This window comes from Mobula hypostoma, chromosome 7, assembly GCF_963921235.1.
Source record: "Mobula hypostoma chromosome 7, sMobHyp1.1, whole genome shotgun sequence".
NCBI lineage: Eukaryota > Metazoa > Chordata > Chondrichthyes > Myliobatiformes > Myliobatidae > Mobula > Mobula hypostoma.
Genome location: NC_086103.1, coordinates 180,953,671 through 180,971,120, shown reverse-complemented (window position 1 = coordinate 180,971,120; position 17,450 = coordinate 180,953,671). Strand labels below are relative to the sequence as shown.

Sequence of the window (17,450 nt, the reverse complement as noted above, 5' to 3'; positions counted from 1 at the left end):
AGGGTGGTAATGTATCAGAGAGCACTCAGTAAACACACGCCTTACACACACACACACACACACACAATCATTGCCTTGTTATCCTGCTGTCCTTGCGCTGAGTGTGCGCACTTCATTGTCTTCCCCGGTACGTTCTCATAATGGGTCCTAAACCGAGCTGATGAACTCGGGTTGGCTTCAAGGTTCCATTCCCACCACCACACACAGCAGAATATTCCATTTGTTTGGTAATGGGGATGTGTAAATGGGTATATGTTGTATGAATATGTTACTAGAACTAGGGGACATAGCCTCAAGATTTGGGAGAGTAAATTTAGGACAGAGATGAGGAGGAACTGCTTTTCCCAAGGAGTGGTGAATCTATGCCCAATGAAGCAGTGGAGGCTACCTCAGTAAATGTACTTAAGACAAAGTTGGATAGATTTTTGCATAGTAGGGGAATTAAGGGTTATGGGGAAAAGGCAGGTAGGTGGAGATGAGTCCATGGCCAGAGCAGCCATGATCTTACTTATTGAATGGCAGAGCAGGCTCGACGGGTCAGGTGGCCGACTCCTGCTCCTATTTCTTATGTTCTTATGAATACTGTATTTAAGGTAGACAGTTCGGTTCATTTTGTAATATGATTGTAACTACATTGTGGGGTGCATCATTTTCTAATTCATGTGTAGTCTTAAGTTAACTTTGTGGTAATTAAACATGGTATGTCCTGGTGCCAAATAAACAGGGGTGGTTGCTCTCGGTAGGAGAGAGAGATCGGGCATGTCAGGAGTTCACATTGGCCAAGTATAAATATGGAGCTATTATTGCGTTCTCTGGTAGATATCTTTTTGTAAATATTGGCAGTTTTCTTTTCACTAACTTTCACAAATTTTTGTAAGCCTGATATTTGACACACCTAATAAACACTCTTGCAGGAAAGTGCTAAGCGACTCCAGCCACTTTTCCTTTGGTCATAACCCACGTATGTAACAGAGGGGAACTTCAGGCCAAGGAGGATCTCAATATCTCCAGCATCTGCTAAACCTCTTGTGTTCATTATATTTTGTTCTAATTCTATCCATTATTGTAAAAATTATGTATAATTTATGTGTAATTCATATTTTCCTTGTGAATGCTGCTTATAAGATGATGTGTGCCTGTGATGTTGCCCATGTATGATTTTCACTGTGTCTGTGCACTGGTCCATGTGACAATAAACTTCACTTTGACTTGACTTGGCCAGAATAGAACTAAGTCATTGAACCAGAGTGGGTGAATTCACTCACCCCAACAATGAACTGATTCCATAACCTATGGACCCACTTTCAAGGACTCTACAACTCAAGTTATAAATAACTTTGAGGACACATTAATTTATTATGATTACTTTGTTTTTCTTTTTGTATTTGAACTCTTTGTTGTCTTTTGCACGTTGCTTGGTTGTCCGTCTTTGGGCGGCATGGTAGTGTAGTGGCCAGCACAACGCTTTACAGTACCAGCGACCCGGGTTCAATTCCCGCTGCTGTCTATAAGGAGTTCGTACGTTCTCTCCATGACCACGTGGGTTTCTTCCAGGTGCTCCAATTCCCTCCCACATCCCAAAGACATACTGGTTAGTAGGTTAATTGTTCATTGTAAATCTTCCCGTGATTAGGAATAAATCGGTGGGTTGCTGGGTGGTGTGGCTCAAGGAGTCTATTCCACATTATATCGCAATAAATAAAAATAAATAAATACATTATGTCATTTTTCACTGATCCTATTGTGTCTCTTTGTCTTTACTGTGAATGCCCACAATAAAATAAATCTCAAGGTAGTATTTAGTGACATACATGTACTTTGATAATAAATTTACTTTGACTTTAGAGCTGGGCTTAGTTAGAATTTCCTCTCTGTCAAAGAGTATTCATGTGGGTCTGCTACTGGAGGTCCCACTGCAACGAAGAACAATGCAGAAAGATTAAAGAGAATAGGTTTGCTTATTAAAGTAAACTTTGATGCAACAATTAGTTTTGAGTATTAAGAGGAGGAATAATGTGAAATATTTTTAAAGATTTATTTATTTATTTAAAAGTCTTTTGAAAAAAAATAGGACATTGCTTTCACAAACGCTTCTGTTTTTAAAGTCTCAAAAAGTACAATTCTAAAGTTTCATAAATAGTAATTTTTTTCAGATTTTGAAAAAATTATTTTGTAGCCAGTAATACAAAAAATATATACAGTATATTTGTCACGGGGGATGTGGGAAATCCCAAACAACATATTGCCAAAGTCTAGAAGCTCATCCAATACCTGTTTGTGGACTTCCAATTCCTGCATTTGGGAAAGTCTCCATGGAAACAGAAGGCAGCATGGAATTAAATTCCCATTTTCCTTTTCCTGATGTTAGGCATAAGTTTGCCAATGGGGGTCAGGAACGTGTATCTCCCCCAAGTTTCGCCCACGCCAATCCCAAATGTCAATACCTTCTGTCTCTCAGCAATCAGATGCGACTACTCACTCATTTCTTCGGGAAAAGCAACAGCATTTGGGATTTTGGATCGGAAAGGTGGTCTTCTCAAGAGGGAGAGTGAGTAGGCGGAAACATGCAGGAAGTGGGGGACTCACCATAGAAGGACAAATGATGATCGATAAAAGTCACCTCCTCTATAGTTCTCTTGAAAATCCAGTGAGTTGTGCAAGTAGATGTTCGAAGGAGAGATACCCATCCTTGGGGGAGCACAAGTATCTCCATACGTGCACACATTGCAGAGGTGGCATTGGAAGCTGATGCACGCTGAGCCGTCAAAGGTGGACTGAGTGCCCTTCTTTGGTTCTGCCAGTATCGCCGAGGGTTGTTCTCAAGGGGTGGTGGGGAGTTGGGGGGGGGGAGAGGGGAGGGGGTTGTAGGATGTGGGGAGGGGGCAGGCTCACTTGCAGACGTACCTCTCCACCATCCTCTCGCATTTCTTGCAGGTCACATAGCAGCACCAGTGGTACTTGCAGTGGCAACGCTCGACCACCTTCTCTGTGTATGGGTTGTAACCGCGGCCGCAGCACATCAGGGTACAGCTGTCGCTGCCGTTCGACGTTTTGTTGCATTGTCTGCGGAGCGGATCAAGCAGAGAAAGATTTATTATTTTTCTCAACCCCATTCTCCAGCCTTCTCCCCATCACCTTTGACGACCTGACTAATTAAGTACCGCTTTAATGATGTGACAATAATAAGGACCAAAAATACCAAAAAGAAAAGAATAGTCAGTGCCTTGACTTAACTTCTGATCTTTAAGCTTCTCGGGTAGTGTAATGCTCACTGCAGACATGCATTACAACGACACCGAGTCAGCACAGGAATACATTAACCTCTTGGTTGTTTTAATTAATCACCGAATTTAACAAAACTCATTCAAGATTCACCTTCTTTAATAACATTTCCTGTACAAGTGTAAAGGAGAATGAAATAAAGGCTACACCGTATCCAATACAGCACAAAAAAAAACACAATTAAGATAAAGAACGCAATATATTTAAATACATAACAGTACCTATAAAAAGTATTCAACCACCTTGGAAGTTTTCGTAGCTTATTGTTTTACAACATTGAATCACAGTGGATAAAATTTGGCTTTTGTGACACTGATCAACAGAAAAAAGACTTTTTCATGTCAAAGTGAAAACAGATCTCTACAAAGTGATCTAAGTTAATTAGAAATATAAAAGATAAAATAATTGATTGCGTTAAGTGTTCACCCCCTTTAATATGACACACCAATTTGTCACTGGTGCAGCCAATTGGTTTTAGAAGTCACATAATTAGTTAAATTGAGATCACCTGTATGCAGTTAAGGTGGTTCAATTGATTGTAGTAAAAATACCCCTGTATCTGGATCCTAGCAAAAACTACACCATGAAGAGAAAGGAACACTTCAAGCAACTCTGCAAAAGGTTATTGAAAAGCACAAGTGAGGACAAGAAAATTTCCATGTCACTGAATATCCCTTGGAATATCCTAAGTCAATCATCAAGAATTGGAAAGAATATGGCACAGCTGTAAATCTGCCTAGAGCAGGCTGTCCTTGAAAACTGAGTGACCGTGCAAGAAGGGGACTAGTGAGAGAGGTCCCCAAGAAACCTATGACAACTCTGGAGGAGTTACAAGCTTCAGTGGCTGAGATGGGAGAGGCTGCATATGTGACAACTGTTGCCCAGGAGTTTCACCAGTCGCAGCTTTTTTGGGAGAATGGCAAAGAGAAAGCCACTGTTGAAAAAAACTCACATGAAATCTTGGCTAGAGTTTGCCAGAAGGCATGTGGGAGACTCTGAAGTCAGCTGGAAGAAGGTTCTATGGTCTGATGAAGCCAAAATTGAATTTTTGGCATAAGCCAAATACCACACATCATCAAAAACACACCATCTCTACCGTGAAGCATGGTGGTGGCTGCATCATGCTGTGGGGATGCTTCACTACAGTGGGCCCTGGAAGACTTGTGAAGGTAGAGGGTAAAATGAATGCAGAAAAATACAGGGAAATCCTGGAGAAGAACCCAATGCAGTCTGCAAGAGAACTGCAATTTGGGAGAAGATTTGTTTTCCAGCAAGGCAATGAACCCAAGCATAAAGCCAAAGCTACACAGAAATAGCTTGAAAACAACAAAATTAATGTCCTGGAGTGGCCAAGTCAGAGTCCAGACCTCAATCCAATTGAGAATTTGTGGCTGGACTTGAAAGGGGCTGTTCACTCACAATCAACGTTCCCTCTAATTTTTAGTAGACAGTGTGTGCAAAAATCTTATGTTGTACAAATCTTTTCCTGTGACAAAAGTATGTGCACACTGGATGCACACATGGCACAGTTTATGTAGGTTTACAAAATATTTGACATAAAACTGCACAGAATAACAACAAAATAACATATATATTTAGGTCACTCAGTTGTTTTTACTCTCTCCTGTCTTTGGCATTTACCCATTCTTTGTAAACTCTATCTAGACTAATAGAACTGCCATCCAATTGATAGCTTTTGATTCTCATTAACATATCCAAATGACATTCACCTAAACAGTTTCTCAGCCTGTTTTAGAGTTGATTCATTAGGCTAAAACCTCGCTCACAGTCCGCACTGGACACAAGAAAGGTTCCCCCAATGTCCAACCACTGTGCAAGGTCGCAAAACTGTTCATTTTGAAGTACAAATGCCACCATTTGAGCAAAGTTTGAAATCAGTTTGGATTTAATTTTTTCTTGCACGGAAAATTTGAAATCATTAAACTGTCTAACTATTAAAGTATTTTCAGCTAGAAAATCATGATATTTTAGACAAAAGGCATTAACTTGTTCATCACCAAATGTGAAGTCACAATCTGCAATTGCGGAGAAATCAAAAGCTGACCATTCTTGTACCTCATCTTCAGGAAACCTTTCTTCTAGATGAACACAAAGACTATTTATAAATACTTGTGATTTACTTGCCAAATGTCGCTTCAAAAAGTCAAGTTTCCAAATATCATCCCACTTCTTTCCACTAGCAAGTTCTCCAGCAACTTTCGCATCACAACAATACAAACAGGTAACTCCAGTTTCCGAATCATACATAAATATTTCTCCTAGCTGAACGTTCATGACCTCATGAGCTTTTGGTGTAGCAGTTTCTACTATTTTGTTAAGCCATTCAACTTTAAACAAATTTGCAGTTCTTTTGCACTTCACACCCTTTGCTTCTTTTGAATTCGACATAGTGAATCAATATTTTTTTCAATGAAAACTTAGTAAGCTATCTACAGGATTTGAAACAGATCTTTGTAAACTTTACGATATGAACACTGTCTGCCAAAGATGGCTGCCGCCGTGATGCAGCTGTACAAACCGGAACAGGAAAGGTGAGGTGACGTAAATTAGTGACGTGCATTGTGGCATTTGAAAAACTGACTAACTAGTTAACAGAAACATTTAGCTAAAAGATTATTTTCTATAAGTATAATTATTAATTATTACATTATTTTAGGTAACTAACCCTTTGTGCAAACATTAATTTGTGCGCTGGTTGAAAACGTGTGTGTGCGCGCACACGCACACAGCTTAGAGGGGACATAGCTCACAATCCCCATGCAATCTGACAGAGCATGAGCAGTTTTGTAAAGAAGAATGGAGAAAAATTGCAGTGTCCAGATGTGCAAAGCTGATAGAGACCTATCCACACAGACGCAAGGCTGTAATTGCTGCCAAAGGCGCATCTACTAAACACTGGTTTGAAGGGGGTGAATACTGTTGTAATCAATTATTCTGTGTTTTCTATTTGTTATTAATTTAGATCACTTTGATGAGATTTGTTTTCACTTTGACGTGAAAGTGTCTTTTCTGTTGATCAGTGTCAAAAAAGCCAAATTAAATCCACTGTGATTCAATGTTGTAAAACAAAAAAACATGAAAACTTCCGGGGGGGGGGGTGGTGAATATTCCTTATAGGCACTGTATGTCCATAAGGTGTCCCTGTGACCCTAGGCACAGGAGACTCTTACATATGGTGATATTAACAGGAAATGGTAAAGTAGTGGTGGTTGGGGGTGTGGTTGGTTGGGTTAGTGGGTGGAGGTGTTGATCAGCCTTACTGCTTGGGGAAAGTAATTGTTTTGGAGTCTATGAAAAAATGTGCTAGTTTCTATATGTGGCTGATAATCAGACAAGATGGGGTTCTTGCAGTTCTTAGTTCTTGGTATTGGTTTATTATTGTCATGTGTACTGAGATACAGTGAAGAGCTTGTCTTGCATACAGATCAGATCATTAAGATAGAACAATGTAAAGGAATAGCAATGCAGGATAAGGTACTGAAAAAGAAGACGCAGTGTGTTCACCGCGTCCCTTTCTGACCTCAATGACCAGCTCTTTTGTTTCTTCACATTGAAACCATGTTTTCACGACACTATGTCACTAAGCTCTCGCTCCTTCCTGTACTCCAGCTCATCATTATATGAGATAGAACGCAGAATAGTACACAGGAATAGGCCCTTCGGCCCACAATGTTGTGCCTAACCAATTACATTAGTGATCAAATGGCCAACGAAACTAATCCCTTCTGCCTACACAATGTCCATATCTTTCCACTCTCCTCACATTCATGTGTCTATCTATACAGTGCTTAGCTTAAAAGACTGAGAATTAGAATCAAAATCGTATTTAATATCGTCAGGATTTGTCGTGAAATTTGTTGTTATGCAGCGGCAGGACAGTGCTATATATAATAATAAAAACTGTAAATTACAGTGAGAAATGTATATAAATAATTAAATAAGTAGGGCAAAATATTCCAACCACCTACCATTCTCTGTAAAAAAAAAACTTGCCCCTCACATCTCTTTAGAAATTACCCCCTCTGACCTTTAATTCATGCCATCTGGTATTAGACATTTCAACCCTGGGAAAAAGATACTGCCTGTCTACTTCTCTATGCATCTCATAATCTTATAAAACTCCATCAGATCTCCTCTCAGCTCCACTGCTCCAGAGAAAACAGCCCAGGTTTCTCCACCCTCTTGTTTTATAGCACGTGCCCTCTAATCCAAGAGGCAACATCCTGGTAACCCTCTTCTGTACCTCCTCCAAAGCCTCGACATCCTTCATCTAATGGAGCGGCCAGAACTGTATGGCAATACTCCAGATGTGGTCTGACTAGAGTTTTACAAGGCTGCAACATTTCTTCCTGACTCTTGAACCCAAAATAAAGGCAGGCATGTCATATGCCTTCCAAAGACCCACACGCGGCAACACTACTGATCCAGACACAAGAAGGAGTTGTCCTGCTAGTGTTCATGGAGTTCAAAGTCCAAAATAAATTCACTATGAAAGTGTGTACATGTCGCCATATACAACCCCATGATTCATTTTCTTGCAGGCACTCACAGAAGGACAAAGAAATACAATGAAGTCAATGAAAAACTACACACAAAGACGGACAAGCAACCAATGTGCAAAAGACAGACTGTGCAAATAAAAAATATATTAATAATCATAAATTTAAAAAGTAAATCAATAATACTGAGAACATTAGTTGTAGAGTCCTTGAAAGTAAGTCCATAGGTTGTGGAATCAGTTCAGAGATGAGGTGAGAGAAGTTGTCCACATTGGTTCAGACGCCTGATGGTTGAAGGGTAATAACTATTCCTGAACCTGCTGGTGTGGGATCTAAGGCTCCTGTACCTCCTGCCCGATGGCAGCAGTAAGAAGAGAGCATGGTCTGGATGGTGGAGCCTCCTTCTTAGCCTCCAACATATGTGCTAGTGAATAGTCTTTTATCCTATCCTCTCTTAATGCCCCTTGGGTTGCAAGATTTCCTTGAATTGTCACCTATAAATTCTTGATGCAGTTTCACTATCAGAAGACCTTTCTCATATCTTCTCCCTGTAATCTTTAACCCTCTTGCTAATCAAGAACCTATCCACCTCCACTTTAAATATACACAATAACTTGGCCTCCACTGCCATCTGTGGCAATGAATTCCACAGATTCACTACCTTCTGCGTAAAGAAATTCCTTCTCATTTCTATTCTAAATAGAAGTTCCTCTATTCTGAGACTGTGACCTCAAGTTCTAGACTTACCCACTTTAGGAAACATCCTCTCCACATCTATTCTTTCTAGGACTTTCAATATTTGATAGGTTTCAATGAGATGCCCTTTCATTCTACTAAATTCCAGCCAGTACAGGCCCAGAGCCATCAAATACTTGTTGTACATCAACCGTTTCATTCCTGGATAATTCTTGTGAACCTCCTCTGGACCCTCTCCAATATCAGCAGATTCTTTCTTAGAAAAGAGGCCCACAACTACTCACAATACTCTGTGTGTTCTGACCAATGCCTTATAAAGCCTCAGCATTATATCCTTTCCCTTATATTTTAGTCCTCTTGAAATGAACACTAACATTGCAGTTGATGTCCTCACCACTGACTCAACTTGCAAGTATACCTTTAGAGAATCCTGCAGAATGACTCCCAAGTCCCTTCGCACCTCAGATTTTAGAACAGAGTTGAGGAGGAATTTTTTTAGCCAGACATAGAGTGGAAAATCTGTGGAATTTGTTGCCAGAGGCAGCTGTGGAAGCCAAGTCATTGGATATATTTAAGGTAGAAGTTGATAGATTCTTGATTAGTCAGGGCATAAAGGGATACGGGGAGAAGGCAGGCGATTGGGGCTGAGAGGGTTGAAATGGAGGAGCAGACTCGATGGGCCAAATAGCCTAATTCTGCTCCTATATCTAATGGTCTTACAGGCTAAACCTTCCACTTCGTTCAATAATGAGGTGACCAGAACTGAATATAACCGAACCCGTGGTATATATTGACTCTCTCTTTTTCTGTAACCCAGTCCACCTGTACAACTCTGTGAGATATCAGTGTTCCTTCAACTGAGTTCTCATACGTTCCATCCCTCAGGGACTGGAAGGGGCATCATTTTAATGTTCAACACCTGAAGGTCTGGAATTTCTTTTCTAAACCCTTCTACCTCTCTTCCTTCAGGAAGACCCTCAAAGCCAATTTCCAGCCAAGTGTGTGGTGACTGGTGTGATTTAATGTGTCTCTAATTGGACCCTCTTTAGGGAGGGTGCAGAGGAGATTTACCAGAAAACTGTCTGGATTAGAGAGCATGTCTTATGAGGACAGGTTGAACAAGTTAGGACTTTTCTCTTGGAGTGAAGGGGAATGAGAGGTGACTTGATGGACGTGTACATGATGGTAAAAGCAGAGATTGAGTGGCCAGCAATCACCTTTTTCCCAGGGTAGAAATGGCTAATACAAGGAGCATAATCTTAAGGTGATTGGAGGAAAGTATAGGGGAGACACAGAGTCTTTACACAGAGAGTAGTGAGTACACAAATGCTCTGTCAGGGGTGGTGGTAGAGGCAGGTACACTAGGGGCATTTGAGAAACTTTTAGACAGGCACATGGGTGATAGAAAAATGTGCTAAGTGGGACGGAAGTGTCAGACTGATGTTGGAGAAGGTTGAAAGGTCGGCACGAAATTCTGGGCCGAGGGGCCTGTGCTGTGCTAGGCTGTTCTATATTCTATATTCTATGGGGGGTCGGGGGAAGGTATCAGGAAGGCCCCATGGTATCCAGAGCATCTTCAAGGAGCGATGTCTCAAAAAGACGCATCCATCATTAAAGACCCCCATCAACCAAGCCATCCCCTGTCCTCACTGCTACCATCAGGGAAGATGTACAGGAGCCTGAAGGCACACACTCTATGCTTTAGGAACAGCTTCTTCCCCTCTGCCATCAGATTTCTGAATGGACATATTAATTTATTTTTAATTTTGCACTACTAATTTAACTATATACGAAACAAATTTCACGATGTATGCCGGAGATATTAAACCTGATTCTGATTGAGAAGGTGAGCTATCTAGGTGCTGAAAAGTGAAATGCTCAGTTGCTGTCAACAGACAAAGATCTGACAGCATTTTAAAGTCATATAGGTTTCTCCTCTGACAAAGTAAGGAACAGGATATCCATCAGCACTTAGAGAAGTCTCTTGTTAATCACACAAAAGCTTTAACTAATGCATTATTTCCAGTGAGTGATTTAGCAGCCACTGGGTATCGCTGTAAAATTACGACTAAGTGACAAAGAGTTGCTAATGGCCTCTTCACACAAAAAAACCCTTCTTGCGAACTGTTTTTTTCCTGTTTGCACTCTGAGTTTATTTACAAAGAGGTATACAGTTGTTCCAACAAAGAAACGAGGCCAAGAGGGTCCTGAAGATCCATCTTGGCCCGAAACGTTGACTGTTTACTCTTTTCCACTGATGTTGCCTGGCCTGCTGAGTTCCTCCAGCATTTTAGAAACATAGAAAAATAGAAATCTACAGCACATTAAAGGCCCTTCGGCCCACAATGTTGTGCCGACCATGTAACCTACTCTAGAAGCTGCCTAGAATTTCCCTAGTCTATTCTTCTAAGCTCAATGTACCTATTTAAGAGTCTCATAAGAGACCCTATTGTATCCCCCTCTACCACCGTGGCTGGCAGTGCTAGTTCAGGAGACAGAAGAGAGATGCAGATGCAGGAATCTGGAAGAATGCACAAGATGCTGGAGGGACTCAGTGGTTCAGACACCATCAGAGCCAAAGTTCAAAGTAAATTTATTATCAAGGTACAGATATGACACCATATCCACCATGCCACCAGACTGCTTAATTCATGCTGACACAACTGTATTTCTGTGTTATATTGACTATCCTGTTGTACATAATATTCATTATAAATTGCACATTGCATATTTAGACAGAGACTTAACATAAATATTTTTACTCCTCATGTATATGAGGGATATAAGTAGAAAAGTCAATTCAGTTCAATACTACATTGAGATTCATTTTCCTGTGGGCATTCATAGTAAATAGAAAGAAACAAAAAATATAAATGATAAGAAGAATAAATGAAATACAATGAAATGAATAAATAAGTAAATGAAATACAATGTTGGAAATTGCATGGTCATACACTTTGGTAGTAGAAATAATTGTGTGGTCTATTTTCTAAACGGGGAGAAAATCAAAAATCTGAGAGCAATGGGACTAGGGAGTCCTTGTGCAGAACAGCCTAAAGGTTAACTTGCAGGTTGAGTTGGTGGTGAAGAAGGCAAATGCCAGGTTAGCATTCATTTCAAGAGGTCTAGAATACAAGAGCAAGGATGTGATGCTGAGGCTTTATAAGGCACTGGTGAGGCCTCACCTTGAGTATTGTGAACAGTTTTGGGCCCCTCATCTCAGAATAGATGTGCTGGCATTGGAGAGGGTCCAGAGAAGGTTCACAAGAATGATTCCAGCAATGAAAGGGTTATCATACGAGGAATGTTTGATGGCTCTGGGTCTGTACTCGCTGGAATTCAGAAGGGTGAGGGGGGATCTCATTGAAACCTTTTGAATGTTGAAAGAGTAGATGTGGAAAGGATGTTCCCATGGTGGGAGAGTCTGGGACAAGAGGGCACAGCCGCAGGATAGAGGGGCGCCCTTTCAAAACAGAGATGCAGAGAAATTTCTTTAGCCAAAGGGTGGGGAATTTGGGGAATTTGTTGCCACATGTAGCTGTGGAGGCCAGGTTGTTGGGTATATTTAAGGCAGAGATTCATAGGTTCTTAATTGGACCTGGCATCAAAGGTTACGGGGAAAAGGCCAGGAACTGGGGCTGAGGAGGACAGAAAATAGGATCAGCCACGATTGAATGGTGGAGCAGACATGATGGGTCTGATGGCCTAATTCTTCTCCTATGTCTTATGGTCTTATGGTCTATGATCTAAATAAGCAATAAATATTGAGAACGTGAGATGAGAAGTGCTTGAAAGTGAGTCCATAGTTTGTGTGAACAGTTCAATGTTGGGGTGAGTGAAGTTATCCCATCTGTGCAAGATGATAATGGGGCAATAACTGTTCCTGAACCTGATGGTGTGTGTCCTGAGACCCCTGTACCTCCTTCCCTCAGTAGCAGTGAGAGAGAGCATATCCTTGATGCTGAAGAGAAATGCCTATGGAAAGAAATGGACAATGTTTTGGGATGAGATCCTTCACCTGGTCTAATGAGGGTCATCAATTACCGCTCCAGATATCCCTTCAAGTATTGTGTTCAGTTCCAGCCAATTCACTATAACCTACAGTATTTCATTTATTGTCTTGTCTAACACATGTATACTTTATGTGCTCTGTGTTCTCTGAATCTACATTTCCGAGACACACTGCAAGTCTTCTCTTTGCCCTTGTACCTCCCTTATCTTCAAGGTCAAGGTTAAGGTCAAGATTGCTTAATGTCATTTCCCATACACAAGTGTAAAGGAGAATGAAATAATTGTTACTCCAGATCCGATACAGCGCAAAAAAAACACAGTAAGATGGAGAACACAATACAAAAAAAATATAAATATATAAGGTAGCTTATATACACAGATTGATTGTATGTCCATAAAGTGACACTAGGTACAGGAGTGTCTGTACATAAGGTGACTGACACGAAATGATAAAGTAGTGGTGGTGGAGGTGTTGATCAGCTTTACTGCTTGGGGAAAGTAACTGTTTTTGAGTCTGGTGGTCCTGGTGTGGATGTTACGTAGCCTCCTCCCTGATGGGAGTGGGAGAAACAGTCCATGAGCAGGGTGGGTGGGAGCCTTCATGATGCTACTGGCCCTTTTCCGGCACCTTTCTGTATGTATGTCCTTGATGGCGGGTAGGCTTGTCCTGGAGATGTGTTGGGCAGTTTTGACTGGCCATTGTAGAGCTGTCCTGTCCATATGTCCATATAAGAATAAACTCAATTTGACTTGGACACCAAAGAAGTGTTTAGAAGGCTTAAAAAGGCTATGAAAACTATTAACTCAGTGTAAACACAAGAGATACTGGAAATGTAGAGCAACACATACAAATTCTGGAGAAGCAGGCAGATCCATGGCGAGGAATAAACACTAAATATTTTGAGCCAAGAGCCTTCATGAGGACTGGAAAGGAAGAGGGAAGAAGCCAGAATAAGAAATTGGGGAAGGGGAAGGGGGGAGTACAAGCTTGCAGGTGATAGGTGAAGCCAGGTGACGGGGAAGGTGGGTGGTTGAGAGTCCATCCAATAGGACATTCACTTCTGAATTTCCCCCAGAAGCTGTTCTTCCATCATCACTGCTAGTGTTCCCTTCCAATCAATTTTGGCCAGCTCCTCTCTCATGTCTCTGTAATTCCCTATACTCCACTGTAATACTGACATATTTGATTTTATCTTCTCCTTCTCAAAATGCAGGATGAATCCTATCATGTTATGATCATTGTCTCCTAAGGGTTCCTTTATCTTAAGCTTCCTAATCAAATTTAGTTCACTATACAACGCCCAAAACAAAACTGCCTTTCCCCCTAGTGGGCTCAATCACAAGCTGCTCTAAAAACCCATCTCATAGCCATTCTTTAAATTCCCTCCCTTGGGGTCCAGTACCAACAGAATTTTCCCAATCTACCTGCATATTGAAATCCCGCGTGACTAACATAACGTTCCCCTTTTGCCATACAATTTCTATCTCCCATTGTAATTTGTAGGCCACATCTTTGCTACTGTTCAGAAGTCTATACAGTACAAAACTCCAATCAGAGTATTTTTATCCTTGCAGTTTCTTAACTCTACCCACAAGGATTTTACATCTTCCGATCTTTTGTCACATAACCATATAACCATATAACAATTACAGCACGGAAACAGGCCATCTCGGCCCTTCTAGTCCATGCCGAACTCTTACTCTCACCTAATCCCACCAACCTGCACTCAGCCCCTAACCCTCCATTCCTTTCCTGTCCATATATCTATCCAATTTAACTTTAAACGACAACATCGAACCTGCCTCAACCACTTCTGCTGGAAGCTCATTCCACACAGCCTCATGTTACCCCGAAACTTTTGTCCTCTAATTCTCAACCCATGCCCGCTTGTTTGAATCTTCCCCACTCTCAATGGAAAAAGTCTAACCACGTCAACTCTATCAATCCCCCTCATAATTTTAAACACCTCTATTAAGTCTCCTCTGAACCTTCTACGCTCCAAAGAGTAAAGACCTAACTTATAAGGATTCGATTTCATTTTTTACCAATATAGCCACTCCATCCCCTTTGCCTACCTGCCTGTCCTTTTGATCCAATGTGAATTCCTGGATGTTAAGCTCCCAACTACACTTTCTTTCAGCCACGAATCAGAGCTGCCCACAGACAATTAGCAATCTCTAACTGCACTACAATATCATCAGCCTTATTCCATGTACTGCGTGCATTCAAATATAACACCTTCACTCTTGTATTCTTCACCCTTTTTGATTTTGGCCCCCTGTTACACTGTAACTCATCCCATTGACTGTAGTTTTTCCCTGTCATCTGCCTGTTCTTTTTCCAGTCTCACTGCACACTGCATCTAATTGTACACCACCCTCAGTCCTAACACTCCGGTTCCCATTCCACTGCCAAATTAGTTTAAACCCTTTCCAACAACCCTACCAAACCTGCTCACAAGGATATTAATTCCCCTCAGGTTCAGGTGTATCCTGTCCCTCTTGTACAGGTCATACCTTCCCCAGAAGTGATCCCAACGATCCATAAATCTGAACCTCTGCCGCCTGTACCACTTTCTCAGGCACAGATTCACCTGCCAGATCATCCTATTCTTACCCTCACTAGCATGAGGCACGGGCAGCAATCCAGAGATTACTAACCTGGAGATCCTGCTTCTCAGCTTAGTGCCTAACTTGCTATATCCTCTCTTCAAGACCTCCTCCCTTTTCCCCTATGTTGTTGGTATCAATGTGTACCAAGACGTCTGACTGTTCAGAAAGCCATGGGCGCGATCCGAGACATCTCTGACCCTGGTACCTGGGAGGCCACATACCACCCTGGTGTCTCTTTCACATCCACAGAATCTCCTTTCGGCTCCTTTAATTATGGAATCCCCTATCACCCCTGCTCTCCTCCCTTCCCTTCTGAGCCTCAAGCCAAACTCAGTGCCAGAGACTTAGTCACGGCGGCTTCCTCGGTAGTTTGTCCTTCCCAACAGTATCCGAAACAGTGTGCTTATTTTTGATAGGGAGCGGCCACAGGAGTACTCTGCACTGGCTGCCTATCTCCCTTCCCTCTCCTGATGGTTGCAGGGCGACACAGCTCACTGGACCAGAGAGGCCTGTTCTGCGCCGTATCACTTAAATGAAATTAAGTTCATCGCCTCACCTCTCCTGCGTCCCGTTGGAGCCCAGCTTCACGTTCTTGGTGCAGAAGTCTGGCGAGCTCTGCAGGTACACCAGCTCGTTCTCCCGGATGGGCCGGATGTCAATGTCCTTGGGGACGAGCTGCTTCCGCGTGCCCACGGGTCGGTGCACCACCCTGGTGGCCGACAGATACTTCAGCTTCAGGTCCTGGGCGATGCTGCTGAGCTCTTGCAGCCCTTTCCAGCAGGTCTTAACCGAGCAGGAGCCTGAAACTCCATGACACTTGCACTTCACCTCCACCGATGCCCTGAGGGCCTGGAAGTGGCAGAATAAAAAAGATTAATAATAACAATAATATAACTTTATTTACAGAGCGCTTTTCATGCAGACAGTGCAGTTCAGAGCGCTTTACAATGGGATACGGTACAAACATGAAAGTTAAAGATAAAAAGATGTTAATTAAAAGCAAGGTTAAATAAATAGGCTTGAGCTGGTGTTTAAAAGTGTCAACTGAGTTTGCATCCTTTCTAGTTTTGGATATTGAATTCCACAGTTTAGGAGCATAGTTCAAAAAAAGCTGAGCTGCCAAATATCTTTTGAGGGGGACTGTTTAAATTTAAGAGACCAGCGGAAGAAGACTTGAGATCTTGAGCAGGATTATAAAACAAAAGTGATTCTGTGATGTTCTCCGGTCCCAGGCCATTAAGAGCTTTAAAACGAGTAACAAAACTTTAAAATCATTCTAAAAGATACAGGAAGCCAGTGAAGAGGAGTTAAGATGGAGTAATATGCTCCCTCATCCTGGTTTTGGTTAAAAGTTTAGCAGTGGCGTTCTGAATGGGTTTAAGTTTGTCAATTAATTGCTTTAGAAGACCAGTAACAAGTGTATTGCAGTAAAGTCTATTCAATATAAAGGCTGAATTCTTTTTTCAGCATCATTACGTGACAGAAATGAACATACTTTGTAATATTTCTCAAATGGTTTAATGGAGGAGAAGATGGCAGTGCGACAGCAGTGCGCGCAGCCACTTCGATGGTGATGTCTGTTATCTGTCAAGTAGGGGACCGTGCACAATTCTGTTTTGATGGAGACAGACGTGAGAGCACGGAGGAACATCTGGAAAACTTCTGAAATGTCCGCTTCGCTGCCGCTGCTACTGTGTGGTAACTGGAATCTCCGGAGCAGAAGGCCCTGAAATCCTCGGCTTTGTGTGTTTCAGCGGCCGGGGAGAGGTCGAAGGCGCTCGGCAGAGGATGGCGCTCGAGAGGCTGTTTGGAAGCTTGGAGTTTTCGGACGGATGGACTCAGTGTCGGCTGTGGTCGGCTGCTTCCAAGGCATCGGCAAGTTGACGGTGCCTGGAGGTTTATGGCAGGGAGTTTCTCCCTTTTGCTGCCTGCTATCGGGGACTCGGGAGTCAATCGACTCAGGGACTTTAAAGTCTTTATTTACCGTGCCCATGGTTTGTTCTTCATCAAATTATGGTATTGCTTTGCATTGCTGTAACTATATGTTATAATTATGTGTTTCTGTCAGTGTTAGTCTTTGGTTTGTCCCATTTTCTGTGATATCACTCCGGAGAAACATTGTATCATTTCTTAATGCATGTATGCATTTCTAAATGACAATAAAAGAGGACCGAGTGGTCTCATAATCTAAAAAAAATGTAGAAATGCTGCACCAATAACTACGTCCTTCATTAGTTACACTGAATAACAAAGATTTTGCTTCCTGAATACTTTTGGGTGTATCTTATGGATTTTGGGCTGCTGATCATGAAAATCACCTTGAAATTT

The 17,450-nt window shown here is 41.8% G+C and overlaps 1 protein-coding gene across 1 annotated transcript in view; it reads right to left on the bottom strand.

Moving 5' to 3' along the window:
- Positions 1–2,086: 2,086 nt before the first annotated feature.
- The window catches only part of wnt11 (wingless-type MMTV integration site family, member 11), a 76,077-nt gene continuing 60,713 nt past the window's right edge, over positions 2,087–17,450 (bottom strand). The window contains exons 5-6 of the mRNA XM_063052975.1: positions 15,679–15,971; positions 2,087–3,063 (exon numbers count right to left, since the gene is read on the bottom strand). Of these exons, the coding sequence (XP_062909045.1) occupies positions 2,889–3,063; positions 15,679–15,971 (468 nt within the window). The 3' untranslated portion in view covers positions 2,087–2,888. The remainder of the gene's footprint in view (positions 3,064–15,678; positions 15,972–17,450) is intronic.